This window comes from Aythya ferina (assembly GCF_964211825.1).
Source record: "Aythya ferina genome assembly, chromosome: 1".
Taxonomy (NCBI): domain Eukaryota; kingdom Metazoa; phylum Chordata; class Aves; order Anseriformes; family Anatidae; genus Aythya; species Aythya ferina.
The window spans coordinates 21,182,031-21,201,139 of NC_140296.1; the positions used below are offsets into that span (position 1 = coordinate 21,182,031).

At 42.4% G+C, this 19,109-nt stretch overlaps 1 protein-coding gene across 7 annotated transcripts in view; it reads right to left on the reverse strand.

Annotated features, from left to right (window-relative positions):
• ATP8A2 (ATPase phospholipid transporting 8A2) overlaps positions 1–19,109 on the reverse strand; it is a 311,180-nt gene that overhangs the window by 223,798 nt on the left and 68,273 nt on the right. For all 7 annotated transcript variants that reach the window (XM_084539155.1, XM_084539154.1, XM_084539151.1 and 4 more), the window contains 8 exons: positions 15,893–15,998; positions 14,456–14,538; positions 13,252–13,301; positions 11,393–11,462; positions 9,478–9,562; positions 8,120–8,259; positions 5,654–5,792; positions 1,615–1,679 (listed from right to left, as the gene is read on the reverse strand). In XM_084539155.1, the coding sequence (XP_084395281.1) occupies positions 1,615–1,679; positions 5,654–5,792; positions 8,120–8,259; positions 9,478–9,562; positions 11,393–11,462; positions 13,252–13,301; positions 14,456–14,538; positions 15,893–15,998 (738 nt within the window). The remainder of the gene's footprint in view (positions 1–1,614; positions 1,680–5,653; positions 5,793–8,119; positions 8,260–9,477; positions 9,563–11,392; positions 11,463–13,251; positions 13,302–14,455; positions 14,539–15,892; positions 15,999–19,109) is intronic.

The window sequence follows — 19,109 nt, forward strand, 5'->3', positions numbered from 1 at the left end:
ATCCAAGTCTTTTACTATTTCAGGACAGGCACCACAGGAGTCACATTGTTTGCCTCCGCCCATTTAGCGGGACTAGTCTGAATTCAGACTGAAACACAAATCTTATTTCCAGGGTCAAAAAATGTCAATACTGCTTTAAGTCAGTTTTAGAAACAATACGAAACTCGAAAACAAGTACAACCATTTTCTTTCTACTGTGTTGAGTTCCCAATACATTTGGGAGCAAGGATCCAAGTTTTCACATTCCTGTGATTGTAGTCCATTCATCTGGCTGCCTCGGGGAACAGATGCCACCAGCAGCTCACTTTCCACTGAGGTTCTGCATCATTTTTTGGGTTAAAAGGTCCAGTCAGCCAAGTATGGCAGAAAGCTCATCAGGAGCTCAGTATTTTGATCCCACAGGAAGGAAACGGCTCCCTTAGAGAGCGGCCATACAGAAGTGGAAAAGTGAGAGAAGATCGTCTGAGCAGATGGGAGTCTTCAGCGAGACATTTGATTGAAACCGAATGTACGTACTGCAATCTTGGCACATTCAAAGAGGCATTTTTTAAAAATAAAAAGTTTCCTTGTCCACTTGTCCAACTAGAATTATTTAAACAACTCTTACTAGGCAGAAATAAAGAAGATAGCTAACTTCTGTTGCAGAAGTAAGAGTTTTCATTGCTCAAACTAAGCAGTGTGAGAGGTCCCATCAGGGTGCATTATGCTGCATGGAAACTAGTAATCCAGCCCTTCCTCCTCTGGAGAGGGACCTTGTCCCCTTGGATTCACTGGGAACCCCTAAGACCTAATGAGCTAGGATGCTGGGGCCTCGACATCAACTTGTGCCTGAGCTGAAAATACTGTCAAGACAACTGTTAACTAAATCACATAGATGCAACTGGAAAACTGCAGCTTTCCAGCTGATTTTTTTCCCCAAAATAGTATCCACCAAACGTCCAGATATCCAATAACTCCCTCTGGTACTCAGAGATACAGGCTTTGCATCACCCCTTCTGTCAAGTCAAGCAAGATGAAGTGCCAATTCTAAATTAAAGAATCAGGTGCCGATTATACATCTTTGCTCCTGTCTCTATAAATAACTCTAACCAAAAAATCACTTTCTGTGCATACTTGAGGAACATGGCTACAACTTGCAGGCACTTGTTAAGTACTTAGCTAAGCTCACAATACATTTTGCTCAGACATCCGTTTTGTCAGAGCTGTTCCACACAGTGCTGAAGATAGCTTCTTATATTGAAATTAGCCTATTGAAATTAGCTCGTTTTACCCTTCTTCCAACACCTTACTCCTACACATATAACAGAGCCTAACTATATTCCTGAAAACATAGTGCGGGTCTCGCCATTTCCCACCTAATTAGTTCCTTTTGCTGAGGCTTCAGCTTGATTTGTACAGGTGGGGATCAGAGACCACAGCAGCACGTTTTGTACAAGTCACCCCTTTTACCATGCTCAGGACGTAATGATTAGTGGCTTCCTAAAATGAGTTGTTTATCTTGCTACCCCTGAAGCCCAGTGAGAGAAATAAAACTAGAAAGCTCGACAAATTCCCCTTTTCTGAGCAATACTTATTTCTGTCAAGAGCTACACCAGAATTTGCTTAATTACTTACGTCTAGAGAATCCTCATTGACCAGGATGAGAGACATGCTCTGTGAAATGAGTCTGCACGAGTACCCTGCAAGAGAAAAAAATAACATATATATAAATATTTGTTTTGTTTTTACAAAAAGTATTAAAGTTGGGCTCAACCTGAAAAGGAAGATCTCTAGTTAGGATGAGGATTTCTGTTTTGAGCTGTTATGCCCACCAAGCAGGCTGCTTCAGTTGTTACGCCTACAAAACAGGCATTTGCATACAAGCCACATTCCAATCTGACAAGTTTATTAGCAACAGAGACTGCATTTTATCTGCAGCTCCAAATACAGCACTTAAGACACTTTAACCAACACTGTATTAATTAGATGCAGTAAATACAGGCTTTATCCCTACAGCGGAAATGATTGTTTCTAGCATTTTTACCCGAGAGTTTTCTGTGGAAGGTCCTGAGCTTCATCAAACAACACAGATCAAGTGATACACAGCCAGCCCCTTCCAGCTCCTCCAGGCATCAGGAAATTGGATTGGATTGTTCTCAGTGAAGGACTGGGGCATGAACAAGCAGTAAGTTACCGCAGTCTAGAGCAGCTCTTAGAAGGTAGTTCCATACATTCACCAGGACACCAAGAAACATGCTCAAAAATACCAAATACGAAAAATGCTCGTATGTTTTGTAACAGTAAAAGCCAGTGACTGCAGTGCTGCTTCGTAACTCCGAACTGGCAGCTCCTCTATCACGTTTGTCACTGACATGAAAGAGAAAGCAACATCCAGGAAAAATACACATGGCACTTGCAGAACAATCTGTTTACTCCCAACTCTGTTCCTGAGAAGAAGCAAGTCACAAGATGCAGACCGACCCTACTGCATTCTCCTAAAAGCACACGCAAGTTCTCTTCAGTGTCATAACCATGTGGCTTCGTAAAGCAGCAGACTATTCAGCTATTGAAGCAGGACGTGTAAGCCTCCTTGCTTATCTAAGTTATGCAAGAAAACAAAATACAAACCATGATCTCTCAGTATCTCTATCGTATGTTTGCATCCAAATGCATCAGAGCAACCACAAAAAACAATTGTCATAAAATGAGGTCTCAGGGAAGAGGTTTTTTTGTCCATTTATGTTTCTTAAATGGAGTCTGTAGGCTGCTACAGTCTGAGAGTAACATTGAACCACTGCAAGGCTGACAGGTTCGAAATGCAGGACCACAGTCAGCGTAAAGAGATTAAGCCTCTCTCCCTATCTCCCAAGAGCAAGAGAACAACTGAGGTGTGAATTCATTTTCTGTGGGATTTTTGTTTATTTAGGAAGACCATGCAAGCTTATCAATTGTAATGCAAATCTTTTCTGCAGGCTCCTGTATTTTTTTGTAATTGGGCTACTTCTAGAGGTATAATCCAGGGTTGACACGCCTGCTTCAATGACTTCTGTCACGAAGAAAATCCCTCATCTTCTTTTGTGGACAGCATGCTCGTATCACGCAGTCAATCACCTTCAGATAGCGAGCTGGATTACCTGCAGAAGTTTTGTTTGTTTCATTTTTACAGCTGCATGGAATATGAGTATCAGATGCAACCTTACAAAAACATTTTCATCCTAACTGCGTTAACGAGCTGCAGTTTACTTTCTGCTTTAGAGCAAGATACAGAATGACACTGAACCTGGTGGGAAAGTGAGGGAATATATTCTAATGAAACGCAACCTACAACACAGAAGCTTTGCAAAAAGTCCATGATTCTGCCAGTGAAAAAGTCTTTTAGGTGGTAGCACATAACCGAGTATGGAAGCCTCAACAGGTACAGACAAACACTGACTTGGGAAAAGAAGTCAGTTCAAGGTTTGCCACGTGTAAAAGTTAGTCCCATGCTGAAGAACTGCTTCCTTAATTTTACTGGGGAGAAAAAGAGGATATGACAAATTTAATCACCTCTCTCCATGTCAGGGTTATTCGTTCCCCAGGGAATGGCAACAGATTCTTGCTGCAGGCTGTTACAAATTCAGTTTAACTAATTCAAAGGATTTTCTAGAAGCATGTGATTGGAAAAGCAGCTGCAACAGCAAGCTGTAGTTTCTAAACTGCTGCTCACTGTTTCATTTTAAGTTTTTCATATCGAACAAGATGCCATTTGACCGCTGGAGCTGAAGAAAAAAATGGAAAACGCTAACTTGCTCTGCTGTGTGACGTGGAAATCATAGTCAGAAGAAGCAATGCTGCAGCTGAGTTCAGTTTGTGTCTTGTCATCACATCAAATAGGAGTGAGATGAAGCTTAGAATAGGAGGGTCTAAGTCAAGTCTTAACATTTTATAGACATCGATGCACGATGTGCAGTTGTAGGACTATAAAGATGTTAAAAACTAGCACTGGTATAAAACAAAGTAGCTGGCAACCCGCAAGCTACAAGAGAAGTTTGTTGTGCAATTTTATATACAACGTTTTATAATAGTTATTTTTGGCAGCACTATCAAAACAAAAACAGGCTCTACAAGATCAGGGCATATTTTTGCCAACACTTTTGACTCGTTCAATTGCTGGCTCGCAGCCAGATATAAAATGCCGACCCACGCTTGTCAACTGATGTCTGGGTCTTAAATGCAGAAGGCTGCCTGAAAGCCCACGAAGCAGATGAATCGGGGACTTCTGGGACTTGTTTCCCTTCAAGCACCCTGGGAGAAAGATTGCTTGAGCCAGAGTTCAGGATCGTAGCCCAGGGGCATGCTCACACTGCAGGCAAACAGAGCACATGGGAGGCCAGAAGGCTCATCCTCCGCGTCTACCGAGGGCACGTAGCCCTGCTCAAACTTTGTGTTGGGATACACACATGTATACTGGCATCGCTTCGGTTCCCCCAGTGAAAAATCACAGAATTACTCCAGGAGAGGAAAGATTTCCAAGATGAGGAGAATATAAAGCAGCTGTAGGCATGGCTTTGAGTCGCCAGTATTTTCAGGTGCACTACACACGTGCACTGTAAGGGGAAGTCCGAGACAAGGCAAGAGAAACAGAGGTGTGTAGGGGCGTTGTGGGAGACTCCAAACTTACGACTGCTAGAAAAGAAGATTTTACGGCTTTTCATTTGTACAATTACTGTCAGCAAAAGTGCTTTCAATATCTTGGCAATAGGTGGTACATTTCCTCTAATTGTTACTCAGAAGATGCAAAAAGCAAGTACACTTACAGGGAGCAGACGGCTGTCTCAGAATCACCTCCAACAACAGACAAGGTGCAGTATCACAGGAAACCCTGACATCTACTTGGCAACATAGGACTAGGAACTACCTTGGCATGAAGCTGACTGTGTTGGTCAGCAGCCTACAAGTTGTCTCAACCTGCTTTGTCAGACTAACGGGCCCTGCTGACCCCAACAATCTCAAGGACAGCTTTAACCTTGGAAGTACTGGCTGGCTACCAAGAGCAGCCTTTCGTAAGGCTGGCCAGTCATGAAGTAGAGATGGCCACGAAAGGACCCAGACAGCATAATCAATTATCACCACAAGGGTAAGTCCTTCTCCTCAGGGCTGCTCTCAATCCATTCTCTACCCAGCCTGGATTTGTGCCTGGGATTGCCTTGGCCCAGATGTAGAACCTTGTACTTGGCCTTGTTGAACTTCATGAGGTTCTCACAGGCCCACCTCTCAAGCCTATCAAGGTCCCTCTGGATGGCTTTAACTCCATCAAAGCCAAGAAAAAACAGCCCACAAGAATGATAAAAATGAAATCAAGATATAATGCACAGTAAAATTAAAACATTACAGTCTGGCTAAGCCGTCCATTTTTCATCAAGCTTACAAGATTGCCTTCTTTCTTCAGGTAAGGACTGCACTTAACCACAGCTGAGTCAATGCCCCATTTGCCTTTAAAGAAGCTGAATTTAGCCTGCCATTCAGAGCAAGGATTTCATTCAAAAACCCCGAACTCTCCAAAGCAAAGGCTACCACGTGCTCATCCACTACCAACGAAGCGTTCTATAAAAGCAGCCCTGTTTTCGTCTAAGAACCCCACACAGCAGATCTGCTATATAACCAGACAAATTTGACAAAGCAGAAAGATGGGTACCTATGTTGATAGCTGTTTCCTGTTTGTCCCCTGTCAGAATCCAGATCTTAATTTCAGCCTTCATTAGTGTGGCTATTGTTTCTGGAACACCTGCTTGCAGGCGGTCTTCAATAGCTGTAGCTCCAAGAAGCAGTAAATCCTGAAAGAAAGAATTTGAGGGATTGGTTTCTTAGGATAAATCTCTGCTTGGAACACTCTCAAAAAGGGAATTAAAAACAACATGTTGGGCCTCATTGCTAATACAACATTTTGACAAGCGATACACACTACAGTAAGTTTTTTGTGTGCCTATTCTACTTCCTCTGCATACAATTCACATTTCAGGACGTATAGAATGGAACCCAGTGTTTATGATCAGAAAGATGGCAGCGTTTCAAGAGCAATTAATTCAAGTTCCACAACTCCAAAGCTATCCTATGGACAAATATATACACACTTGAGCATTCTCTAATCACCGTAGGAACATGATGAGTTGTCACAGTTAATGTTTTGCTTAATCTCACAAAACGAAAGTCACCTGGCATCATAGCATTTAAACTAACTTCACTCTTGGAAAATGTGCACACAAACTGGATACAGTTGCTCAAAGCAAAAAGTTATTTCAACTATTTACGGATATAATCACTACATCTATGTAACAGAAATGGTATGAACATTAATCAATCCAAGTATCTGTAGTCTACATACGGATGCCTGCCAGAAAAGAATGCCTCATACAACAACTTCATACAATAGCATTAGCCATATTCATACGCAATTGTAAAGCAATTGCTTGAAGAGATTTGGCTGTGTTACAGGAAAATAAGTCAGGCAGACAAAAAAAAAAAAAAAATAAGAAATAAACCTTGTCAAAAGGCACAATCTATTCTGCCAATTTTAACTTTAAAAGCATTTTTAATGATTGCTCAGACATGTAAACATGTCCAATTTAAAAGAAATTGATATAAATTTAGTTATGTGCCCCATTTCAGGGACTGAACAGAAAGAGTAACAGCTTCTCTTCTTTGGAAGGTCTGTAATTTTTTAAAACAAACAAAAACAGATGAAGAGAACGTCAGTGCAGCTCCAGCTTGTATGCATGAGTAAAGAACTGAGGGGGAAGCTGTTATTCATACAGGTGTGTAGGCTGACATTAATTACAGGTCTCGACAAAATTTAATTTTTGTTATGAGACATTCAGCAAGTAAAGATAGTGGAATGAACTCCTGTAAGCCATTTTCTTCAGCCTCCCAGTAAAACATCAGCCCTATTAATACAAGCAACATTCATAGGTAACAAACGCAGTCCAAGTGTGCAACTGCAGCTTATGTTCCCAAACCCACTTGTTAAGTGATTACACAACAGCACAGCACTTGGCAAGGCCAAGCTGCCTCAGCAAGGTTGCTCTTGCATCCGTTGAAGCCCTCTGAGCCATTTCACAGGTGCCCGAAGAAACCAGTTGAAGTTTGTCTCTACCCATGCACCTGTACTATGATCCAGTGACCCCCGCATTCAGACTGAAAGTACAACTCCCATTCTTATTTAGGTCAGCATGTTAAAACAATGTATTTATTAATTACATCCACATGACATACCTAGAAGAAAAACGCCTACAGACCAGACAATTAATACAGGAAGCATCAACTCTGAGAAAAATCTAAGTTTCCGGTGCAATTCCCTGCTCACTCCTTGACATTAACAAGAAAGGAATTAACAAGAAATGAATACCATTGATTTTTTTTCCTTCCAATATGCTACTACTAAGACCCATACTGCAAATCTACAACTGTGGATGCCTCTTTTTCAAGATATTAAATTAGGAAAGGAGGCAGAAGGTAAATGGCCAAAAACAGTTTAAGGACTGAGAAGATGTCTTCAAGCGAGAGAATCAACCCATGCTGACCAGTTGATCATCCACAATCATTTTTCACTTAAGTGATAACAGAGGAGAATGATGCAGCAGGAAGCAGAAAGCCAAAAAAATACACAAATGTCCAGAATCAAGGCTTAGTTAACAACAGTGCTACCGGCCAGCCTACAGAAGATGACACAACAGACATCAGTTTGAAAAGCAAGACCCAGTCTTCAGCTGCTGCTTAGCGAGTTTCTGGAGTGTTTCTGCTACCCCATGCAATCTAGCTCCTGTTGTGGTCTCGGTCTCCTCTAAGACTGTTTCAGTCTATGCAACTCCAGGCCCCGGTGAACACATGGAAATGTTTAGTGTCTAGAACAGCTTTCAAAAGACTTGAACTGTGACTGCCCTAGGAAAAGGAAGAAGTTTTTCTCCCTATGGGAACTTGGTGCAGCGCGCTGATTATACAGGTTCTGCTATCAAGTTAGACCAACCGTACACAGGTTGCTAATGAAGAATACAATTTCATTCTTGAAAAAACAAAAAGAACGGTTTGTTAATCTGTATCAACACACATTCCACGGAAAAAAGACATGTATGGGAACCTGAATCTGACCCTCAAAAATCTGTTTTACCTTCTCAATGATCTCATAGCATTCCTCCAGCTTCTGAGCTCTGTCTTTCAAAAGCGTACTGGTTTCATTGTAGATGTTCAGCCACTCTCTGTAAGAATTTTCTGACAGATCTGCATAAGCAATGCACAAAGTCCTCAGACCTACAAAACAAAATACAGCGTGCTTTTAGTGTGTAAGGTGGCTGAATATCAGCAAAATGGCTTAATGACTGCTAAATTCTAACCCTCTCACTGGAGTCCACAGAAGCTTTTAATGCACACTCCTGAAATCTGGATTCCAGACAACCTCCCTCTATGTTTTTAAAGAGTCTGGCTCATCTAGGTTATTAGTGTTGGTGCAAATCAAGATAGCTTAATGGATGCAAATTTCTCCTTAATTTTCAGTATTGCAATCTAAGAATAACTGGATCAAAAATGTATAATCTTTTATCATTTTTATTTACATATAAAACAATTTTGGTTTACTTTTTTGTTTTGTTTAAAAATCAAATTAAATAAAGAACTGGCTAAATATGATTAGAGATATTACTCAGCCAAGCACACTGCTCATTTCGCTTCTTTTTAGAAAAACTATTTTCTCCTTGAGTATATGCACGTAACTCCCATTATACAAAGGAGTAGGGAACAGGGCCTGTGATGTACGCAAAACATTTTATTAGACCACCAACAGAAATTAACATACAGAAGTAAGGATTTTTTGTTTTCCCTGGCATGAGTTAAGCAGAAAGCAGTACATGCTATAAGATACAAAGGTTTAATTACTGGGAATGTGGTAGTCTGAAAAAAAAAAAAGGCTTTTTTTTTTTTTTAAAGCTGAATATAAATCTGAATCAATGGTTTCAGATTTAGGGATAAAACCATTGGTTCATATTTTCACAATAATGCCAATATTTTATGCTACTTTAGAAAAGGGAACAAAGCCAAGTACTTCCCTGTGAACAGAGGTGTTATATCAGTCATAATCTGACATGGTCTCTAAGGCCTTAATCTTTGACATCTGGGTCTTCCAGGCTTCTCAGTATGCTCACATTATCCATCTGCTTCATAAAGCCGAAGATTTTGTCATCTGACTTTTTACATCAGTAAAAATACCAGTTCCTCCAATGAAACTGAGAAATAGAACTCACGTCCCTTTTATCACACGTGCACGGAGCTCTATCTTCTCCTTCCAAATTTCATTTCTGTACTGAAATTGCACAGAAGCAGGGCACAAGCTTCCTTAGGGCTAGTTACCCTAGCATTGCTATTCTGCTGCTACGCACAACTTCTGAATTTATAATCATCTTATTAGTTAGATAAAGCTTAGATAATGCAGAAAATCTGATAAATTAAATTCTTCTGACATGCTGCTTCTCTTACCTTCTGTGGCGAAGTATTCAAGATGGCACAGTGTTTGCTCCATGTACTGAGAATCTTTTGAAAGCCTCTCAAAAATGACGTTGTCCTATTATAACCAAATTCATTACATCAGAGTTAAGTCTACATATGAAGTTTCCACTTGCGTATTTACCAGCTCAAGTGAAGTTACCTAGGTGGACTTCCTTATATTAGAACCCAAGACCAAATTTAAAAGTGATGCATTTGGGTTTCAGAGACACTGACTCGAATAATTATCTGGCCTGTGCCAGTGGCAGAGATACTGCATCCACTGTAAATAATGAGGATGGAAGTACACTCTGCCCTCCACACCCTTTGTCCCTAAAGTGGTGGTCCCCTCCCTCCCCATCAAACAGTACAGAGCACTCCTTTCTGAATTAAGCAGAAACATTGATTTTTCAGACAACATGAGAGTCTGGTCTTACTCAGTAATCACTGCAGACCAGTACAGAAGGGTTTCTTGCAATCCTCTCTAGAAAAGATTCCCACTGATGTTAAAAAGTATAAAAAATAAAATATACAAATTTAAAAATATATATTAGATGTTTAAAATATATTTTGAATGAAGTTATTAAATATGAAAAATTATGTTAAAATAGAAGATGGAAAAAATGAACAGGGTCTACCTCAACATTACCTTGGAAATAACCTTCCTCCCACAACTCTGTACCACTAAATCAAGTGAAAATTAAATGCTTAATGACGTGAATGACAGCTGCAATCAAAATGCAGCAGCACCACTTATATATCTAGAGTCGCTAGATTTTATTTTGGGACTACCAGAAATTGCTACACATATGTACAATACGCAACCCCTAAATTTGCTTAAATATGTACTCCTCAGCTAACTAAGCATACAGGCCTACATCTAGCACTGAATAGAGACACGCATACAAAACAATTTATGATAAAAGCATCACAACAGGATGTTTCCATCAGAATGTGGCAGGGTTCATGTAGAACAGGCATTTCACTTAAAGTTTAGATGAGTGGTAGATGCAGCAGAACACCAGATTAAGGCAAGAGTTGCAGCAGTTAGAGCATTAAACATTTGATCCTGCTCAAACTGAAGACATCAAGAAGTTTTTGACTAGAATTTTGTTTTCCATCCCTTCCTCAGCCACACTACAAGAAACTGTTAACACAGGCAGAGCAATAGCAGTGTCTGAAGACAAACAGGTGCAGCTCACTGAGGAGCTACTATGCACACAGCTTGGAAGTACTGCAGAGCAAAAGTAGGCTTAACTCATTCCCACCACAGCAGCATGAAGCTGGGACCATCTTTGCCAAATCAGGGGAGTTAACCTGAAGCAACAGAGCAGATCCTTACCAGAAGTCAGAAATAGTTTTCCATGTAGCAAAAAGCCATCTTCCCTCCCCATTTTCCACTGAAATCAGAACCACTCTCCAGCAGCAGCCGATGCTGGTTTTACAGCCTTTGTATTCTGTTAAGTTATTGCTCTTGTCAGTGAAGACAGAAGCACAACATGGTGCAAGCCATGATGACAAATAACAGCAGGTGCAGAGATGTGAGAGAGCCAGATCAAGAGCCAACCACTTGAGAACGAAACGCTAGTATTAGGTTCACACGACAGCATTTAGTCTAGTTCCTGAACTGCTACTGCACAGCTGGGTGAAATCCTGCCTTTGCTTCAGGAGAGGGTACAGGGTACTGCTCCCACTAGTTTCGGGATTTCACTTGGGTAGTAAATAGCCTAACAACCTTCCTGTCTGCAAAAGAAGTCAAAGGAGAAATTACAGCCCTCCTAAATCACTTGGCCCTACACAAAAAGCCAACTGGTATTATGTATGAGACATGGAGTGCCAGCATCAGCCACAGCTGCTGAAACAATAACTGGTAGTATTAGCTCTCCATTGAAGCACCATAATTACTTACAGCCCCTTTGCAGTAGAGCCGGAGTTGTCCTCCTGGAGTTCGAACAATCACTGACATTCTCTTCCTGTTACTATTGAAAGAAAAATATTTGTTTTCATTAGTTATATTGATGAGGATTAAGCCCTGGTCCAGCCAGTGAATTTTCTCAGATGCTCATAATGCATCAAGGATCAGGTGAGATGGAACAGCGGTAACTTAAGACCTCACTAGCCCAGACAGCGAAGAAAAACATTAAATTGCACATTTCCAGCTTGAGCCCCGTGGTTCCCATGGGCAAGCACTTGACCAGAATGCCTAGCCCTGCAGCCAAACACGAGCAAGAACTTGGAAAAAATCAGGATGGCATAACAATCCCTTCGAAAGGAGAAGAATCTCATTCACTCTCAGCTTTTTCTTCTACCTCAAAGACAACAGTTTTGGGGAATCTGGCTAGAAATGGAAACATTAAGACTGAATTTCTATTATTTGTAAGAATAACAGATATTGAAATAACTACCCACTGAGACACAGGAGCAGTTATTTAACTTTCTAGCTCAAAAGAATGCAGAACATGCAGAAATACAGAAAGGAATCAGTACAGACCAGCTCTTGAACTCCCTACCTTTAAGGCCGTGCATCAAGGCAGTCAAGTTTGGTATCTTGAAACTAAAGGTAAATGGTACCATGCCCCACACAGGTGTTTAATAGTGGAAGGGCAATACTTATTTATTTTTAAAATAAATATTGGCACTATACCTATCCACTTCTCCTTTAAAAGGAACACTGGAAATAAAAACAAAGCTTGTAAGAGGCAGAGACAAGCTAATCAACTCTCCTCAAGGGAACTTCCGAATACCTGTTTCTTCGGGGTTCTCTGTAAGCACACTGGGATGCATCCCTGGAAGCATTCACAGTCAGGCTGGACAGGGCTTTGATCAACCTGATCTAGTGGAAGGTGTCCCTGCCCATGGCAGGGGGCTTGCACTGGGGATCTTTAATGGTCTTTTCAAAAATAAAACATTTTATGATTTTACATAATTCTTTTCCTTATCAAGAGGAGACCTAACAAATAGATGGAAGCCAGGAGCAGAGGCACCCTCTTTCTTTTCTTGCAAATATTAACAAACAGATCAGAGTGATCTGTTGAAGCGAGTGAAGCAAGTCTGGAAGGACAACAATTAATTAGGTCCAGAATTTCCACAGTAAACGAGTGATCCTGGGCAACTTCCCTGTGCTTTTGGAATGGAATTACAGGAACTTCGTCAGGGGTCATTTGGGTAAGTTGGTACCCGGGGAAGAAATAAGACAGCGTTTTCTAGAAGTGCTGCACACAGGCTACCGATGCTCCTGTCTGTGGAGAGCAGTCAGCTTGTCAGAAACGCTGAAGGACTCGTTCAGCCCTTGTCAGGTATTCCCACAGGTAGCCTAAGTAGCTACATTCAGAATGAAAAGGTAAAAAGGAAGCAATCTTTGTGATCTCCACTGATGCAGAGGCCCGATCAACCACAGGCAGCTTCTCACTACCCAAGCAGCAGCCTGATGAATTCAGCATGCCTGCACGGCTCAGCTTTTCATAGCTGGGGTGCTTCCTACAAAGGCATGCCAAAAAGCCCTTCAGTAGGAGCCTCCATCTGCTGAAACGGAACACATGCAACTTGCAAAAGCACTGGAAACGTGCAATCTCAAATCAAGCTCTTGCAGTAGACAAGTGACAAACGAGGAGATGAGGCACAGAGTGACATTTCCAGGGCAGCAACTTCACAGTAAACACAGCCTGAGTGGCAGGGGAGACCTCCATGCTCACAATCCAACAGCTGCCACCAGACACTACTTTGTAAGAAGCTCTTTTATAGTCTTACAGTGGAAATATGGAAACTTACCTGGAAAACTCCAGCACGTTAAGAATTTCAAAGGTTTTTTCTTTTCCCAGCTACAAAAACAAGACATGTACTATTGTAAATACAGATTGCATGACATTTTTACACATGTAAACTCGTGAGTTACTTAAAGCATCTTTGCTTACATACTTCAGTATAAATAAGCTATGCTAATAGCTCCCTCTCCTGGTACAAGTGATGCAGAACCTTATTTAATAAAGACACTCAAATTTAAGACTGACACTTGCCTTTTACTATTTTTATACTATTTCAGTCTTGGATTTTTGATGAAAACAGAGGTGATAACACACCACTGTTCTAGTTGTTGCAGAGCAGCGCTCACACAAACCCAGGACTGTTCAGCTCCTGGTGCTGCCCTGCCAGTTCGGTACCCGGGGGTGCACAGAGAGCTGAGAGGGGACACAGCCAGGAGCTGGCCCAGACTGACCAGAGGGATGTGAGAAATAAAGTTTCTCACAGAGACAACCCATACCATGTGGTGTCACGCTCAGCAATAACAGCTGGGGTAAAGGAGGAGGAAGGCAGGGAGTGATGGCTTTTGTCTTCCAAGGAACTGTTCCGTGTGATGAGCCCTGCTTTCCTGATGTGGCAGAACACCTGCCTGCCGACAGGAAATAGCAAATGAATTCACTTTTTGCTTTGCTTGTGCACGCAGCTTTTGCTTTATCCTATTAAACTGTCTGTATCTTAAACCAGGAGTTCTTGCACTTTTTCCTTGCTGATTCCCTCCCTCATTCCACCCGGGCAGAGTGAGCAAGTGGCTGAGTAGTGCTCAGATGCCTGCCAGGGCTAAACCACAACATTATCTTGCTCAGACAATTATCTTACTTGGAAGAAAAGATCAATTTTAATAAAAGGAATTAAAGATTTAGAAGTACAGCAAGCACTAAATACAACTGAGTAAGGGAAGAGGTGCCAGATGTGAATTTCCTTCCTAGGCAAGCGTGCTCCTTTGTGCTTCCCGGACAAAGGAAATATTCTTCAGGCACAACTGCTGTCATTTACCATCAGAGAAGGACAGAGGCCTTTGAATCTAAAACAGACTGAGGCACCTCTTCCAAACTGCAAAAGCCTTTTGCACAGAGCTTACTAGAGGCCCTCCCAGTGGCAGCTTGCAGGAACCATACAGGAGGCATTCACACCCTGCATCAGTTTGGCAGTCAGCGAGCCATGCACATCTGCTTACCGCATCAATGATAACCGAGTGTGGAGTCCTTCCTGTGAAGACATAACCAAGTTTCTTTGCTCCTTTCACTAAAGCCCCTTCATCTGTCAACAAAGGAAAAAACTGGTATTTAATACAGTATGTAGAGGAAGAAGCCTGCAAAGCCCACACCTAAACATGCCCTATTATGAAAACAGAAGCCCCGTTTGCCCTATATTCAAACTTCCTATCTGACTGCTCCAGTAGCTCTGCAGACACTTTCACAAGGACATTCACATTTTACTCCTACAAAGGCCATTTAAGATCAATTAGACCAAGTTCATTCTCAATCCGTATAAAATGTCCTGCAATTACTGAAGCATTAAGCTCTATTGTTGTGGAGGAGCCGTAGTTTTCTTCTGCCTGAAAAAAGGGAAATCCCTGTTCTGAAAGCAAGATCAAAGCCGTGTTACCCTATATTCCTCAAACATGCCTTTGATCCGCTTCCTGCTGTAACGGCACCAAGTTCTTGCCCTACAGAAATACAGCACTGTCTTCTGGACACTGAGCTGGGCACTGTCATTAAGAGCTCGAATAACTAAGCTGAAACCAGAGCCACCACCTCTCGTAGGTACTTGCACTGCATTGCTAAGGAGCAAGTGGCATCAAGCCCAAACACCAGGTAAGTGCCTGGCTCAAGTGACCCTCACATCGCTACAGCTCCCTCGGTCTTCTCACAGCTCATTAACACCGTGAGACCAGAGCTGCCCTGCATGGCCTCCTTACCCTGCTCCTAAAGCACTCTATTAAGGCATTAATAGGAAGCATTACTGCTTCTTCACTAAATCACTACAAAACTTGTAGAAATATCTGCAGTAATGGAGATAATTTGATGGGAAGCAGGGTTCTGCTGTTCTGCTTTTGCCATTCTTTACCTCTTTCAGTGCTTCTGTGCTTCCTGAAAGAAGGAAAAAATGGGTGAAGGGCAGGCCTGGATATGGCCAAGACTGCTCTTTAGTGTATTGTGTCCTGTTTCAGAACCTGTTACCTGCTTAGAACAACATGGGAAGCTACTAGATCAAGAAAAATACATACATTTGCTCTCATACCAAACAGATAGGTAACTGCACATGGAGAAACAAATCAGTACTTCTAGGTAAGGAAGACAAATCACTGAAAGTTTTTATTTTTCTCTTTACCTCTGCAGAAAGAGGCCAGAGAAAAAGACCTCATGAGAGCAGGAGGGATGATAAGCCAAGCCCTACAGAAAAATAACGGGACTTAACAGCAGTTCTGCAGTAGACATTAAAAGCAGTGTGAACTGATGACAGAAAAGGGCAGATAGCATCATAGAAAACATCTTGCTTTTAAAATTAATGATCTTTTCAAAAAATTTCTGGACGTTCCTTCTATCCCCATCCATCCACTTTTGTTCCCTCACTCCTCCCCTCCCAAAAACAAAAGAAAGCAGCAACCAACCTGGAGAGGATGCCTGGTAGATTATTTTATTTCCTTGTCTCTCGGGAACAACAGTGTGACACACGGCCAGCAGAGTGAGGAACTCCTGTATGTGCACAGCTGTGGGCTAAACACAACGTCAGGAAAGTCAGTTTTACTATGAGACACAGAGGCAGCTGTCCCCTAACCTGAGATGACCTCTTAGACCACAGAAAATAAAAATAAAAAATGATCTATTTCTTATTTTAGTTGTCTCATTGTCTCCAGAACATCAGTGCAGCAGAGCTACAGGCCAGCATTAGCCAACTCTAATGATAAGCATCAGTTAAATTGCAGAAACCTGTGAAGCACTCGGCTCCCAAATACAAAGGTACCCCTTCTGTAGCACACCTTGCTTAATACAGGCAAAGCTGTACACCGTAAAATGCTGATAATAGCCAAGCAACAGGATCTACTACGACTTTGGTGGCTTCCATGACAGTTTTTAGTAGATTCAGAGTAACCACACCAGAATTCAGTTCATTGCAACTGCACTGAGTGAGATACTTCCAGAGCAGACAGCTGCTGCCTAACCAGCAGAAGGCACCATCGTGTGTCGTTCCAGAAGAATACATCTTCCAGCCAAGCAAAAATGTGATCAATGGTCCCTGCGTGCTGAGCATCACGAAAACACGAAAAACACAATGCTGTTCACAGGCTGCGCAGTCACGGGTCATGTCTACAACGCTGAAAATGGTGCAGCACTTAGTCACAGGCCTTTGATTAGCTACAATTGCCAGAATTTGCTGCAGAGACTTGAAATAAACCCTCCCACCCCATTCTTGCCTGCTTTCCACCCCTCCCCTCTTGCTCAGCGTTTCCAGTCTCACAGCAGCCAGGAATGGCACTCAACTGCCCAGCTCACAACCCAGCACATTAGGTTCGTCCACAGTTCACACGGACTTTCTTTGCTAAAACAGTTGGCTGAAACTGCTTCTGTTCAACTCTGCTCTAGCCATTAGAGCAGAGAGCTGGAGGCCAGCTGGCCTGCAGCTCCCTCACGAGGGGAGCAGAGGGGCAGGCGCTGAGCTCTGCTCTCTGGGGACAGCGACAGGACCCGAGGGAACGGCATGGAGCTGGGACAGGGGAGGGTCAGGCTGGGGGTTAGGGAAAGGGTCTGCACCCAGAGGGTGCTCGGGCACTGGGACAGGCTCCCCAGGGCAGTGGGCACAGCACTGAGCCTGCTGGAGTTCAAGAAGCATTTGGACAGTGCTCTCAGATATGTGGTTTGATTTTAGGATGGTCCTGTGTGGAGCCAGGAGTTGGCCTCAATGACCCTTGTGGGTCCCTTCCAGCTTGGGATATTCCATGATCATACGATTCTGGTAGGTCCACCTCTGCAGAAGTCCCCAAAGTCATCATTTGCAGTTGAGCTTGTGAACTTTCATTAGAATTTCAGCATGTGAAAATGCCACCTCATTTCCAATGTTCTCATTAGCATAGCATATTTTATAGATACTTTCACTTAACAGAGCCACTGTGAAGTCCAGAGCATTACAAGAGCTGTAAGCACAACATCAGGCCAAAAGAAACACTATTGTAATGTTAAAAACAAGATCTGATGTAGAAAGACACCAACTTTAAAGTTCTTGTACAAGATTGTAGTAAAACGGGGAAACTGTTGGGTTTCTTTGTTTTTGTCTTTGGTTTTATTTATTTAATGTACAGAACACAACCTACATACTTGTATGACAGAAAGATTCACTGGCAAAAACAGGATTTCTATTAGAAGAAAATAAATTACTACAGAAGCCACAGAAGAGTGGCAACTAATACATGCCGTGTTAACACGGCTAAACAAGAAGTCTATCAGAAAAAGGAAATGTAATGAAGTCAGACTGCAGAGCCAATATCCACAATCTTGTTTTACTTCACATATTTTGAAAAAACATGATAAAGGAAGTGACTGTTTCACGGACCTTTATCTTTGCACACATGCTACTGAACTGTACTGTCACATGTCCCTGCAGTAACAGCCATCACTCTGCACAGGCTGGAGTGCAGAGGCTGTGTTCAGGAAAATGAGAGATTGCACATCAGCAGGAGCGAGAGAAACAGCCAGTCCACAGCAAATTGCTGGTCAGGAGGTCACTGCTGCTCCGTTATTTCTAGTGAAAGCACTGCAAGACCTTCATCTCCACAAAACGAACAGCCTGCCCGATTCTCATTTCAGCAACCACTGCTGCAGACCTTTAATGTCCTTCTTACGAGTGTCTCACCTGGCCTCCTGCATGCTTTCATGCCACATGTTCAACCAGCTGGAAGCAACCTGGCTCTGGTGATGCCACTGATTTTGCTCCTTCCCACATCTATGTTTCTGCTGTCGAGCCAGCAGTGTAGTTTGGTGCTGTTTTGGTACATTCACAGCTCACAATGGGCTACGTGGCAGCCTTCCAGATCCACAGCAGCAGATCAGCAGAGGCCCATGTCAGCTCCTGCACACAGCTGTCATTTGTTACCTTCCTGTGTTGTTCCAACACTGACACAATATTTATTGCACTGGCATGAATCAGGGCAGAGTGTTCAAATAATTGCTTCAGAGCTGTTAACAACCAACCTTGTGGTCATACTGGCTTATGTGATCTCACATCCCTTCCAGCACGCGAAGTTTAACCCCAGCAGAAGATCAGTTAACCCACAGGACTTAAAGCTTGCTTTATTATTTATTTTCCTCTATAAAAGCAAAGCTCAGCAACTTTGCTAATCAAATTCTTACTGATTGTCTGTGAGGCATTCCTTGCCTGCCTTTTGTTTGAAGCTCAGCTTTATTTTCCTGCTCCATTTATCTGCAGCAGGAGCAAAGGTTGCATAGGTCGGGCTTTTGCTCCTCTGCCCACAGGTCTCTCTCCTTGTAGGTTCCTTCTTTCCACCATTTTTCTCCCTGAGAACCAACAGCTCTGAGTCAAAGCCATTGCTTCTCTTGGAACAAGGTCGGTGTGGAACACCTGGTTTATAACCTCCTGCATCAGTGACATATCCCACTGATTAAACAATTTAAAAGCATGACCTACAATGAAAGTAGAGTTGCCTTATCTAGAAGACACAGCATTATCCACCATGGAGCAGGGCACGGACCACTAGTCAGGAAATATTATCAAAAGTTCTCATCCCTTTGCATAAGGTGCTCTTCTGTAGACAGAGGGAACAAACAATGGGGTGAAACTCAGTCTTCTGAGGGGCAAGTTGTACTCTGCAGAGC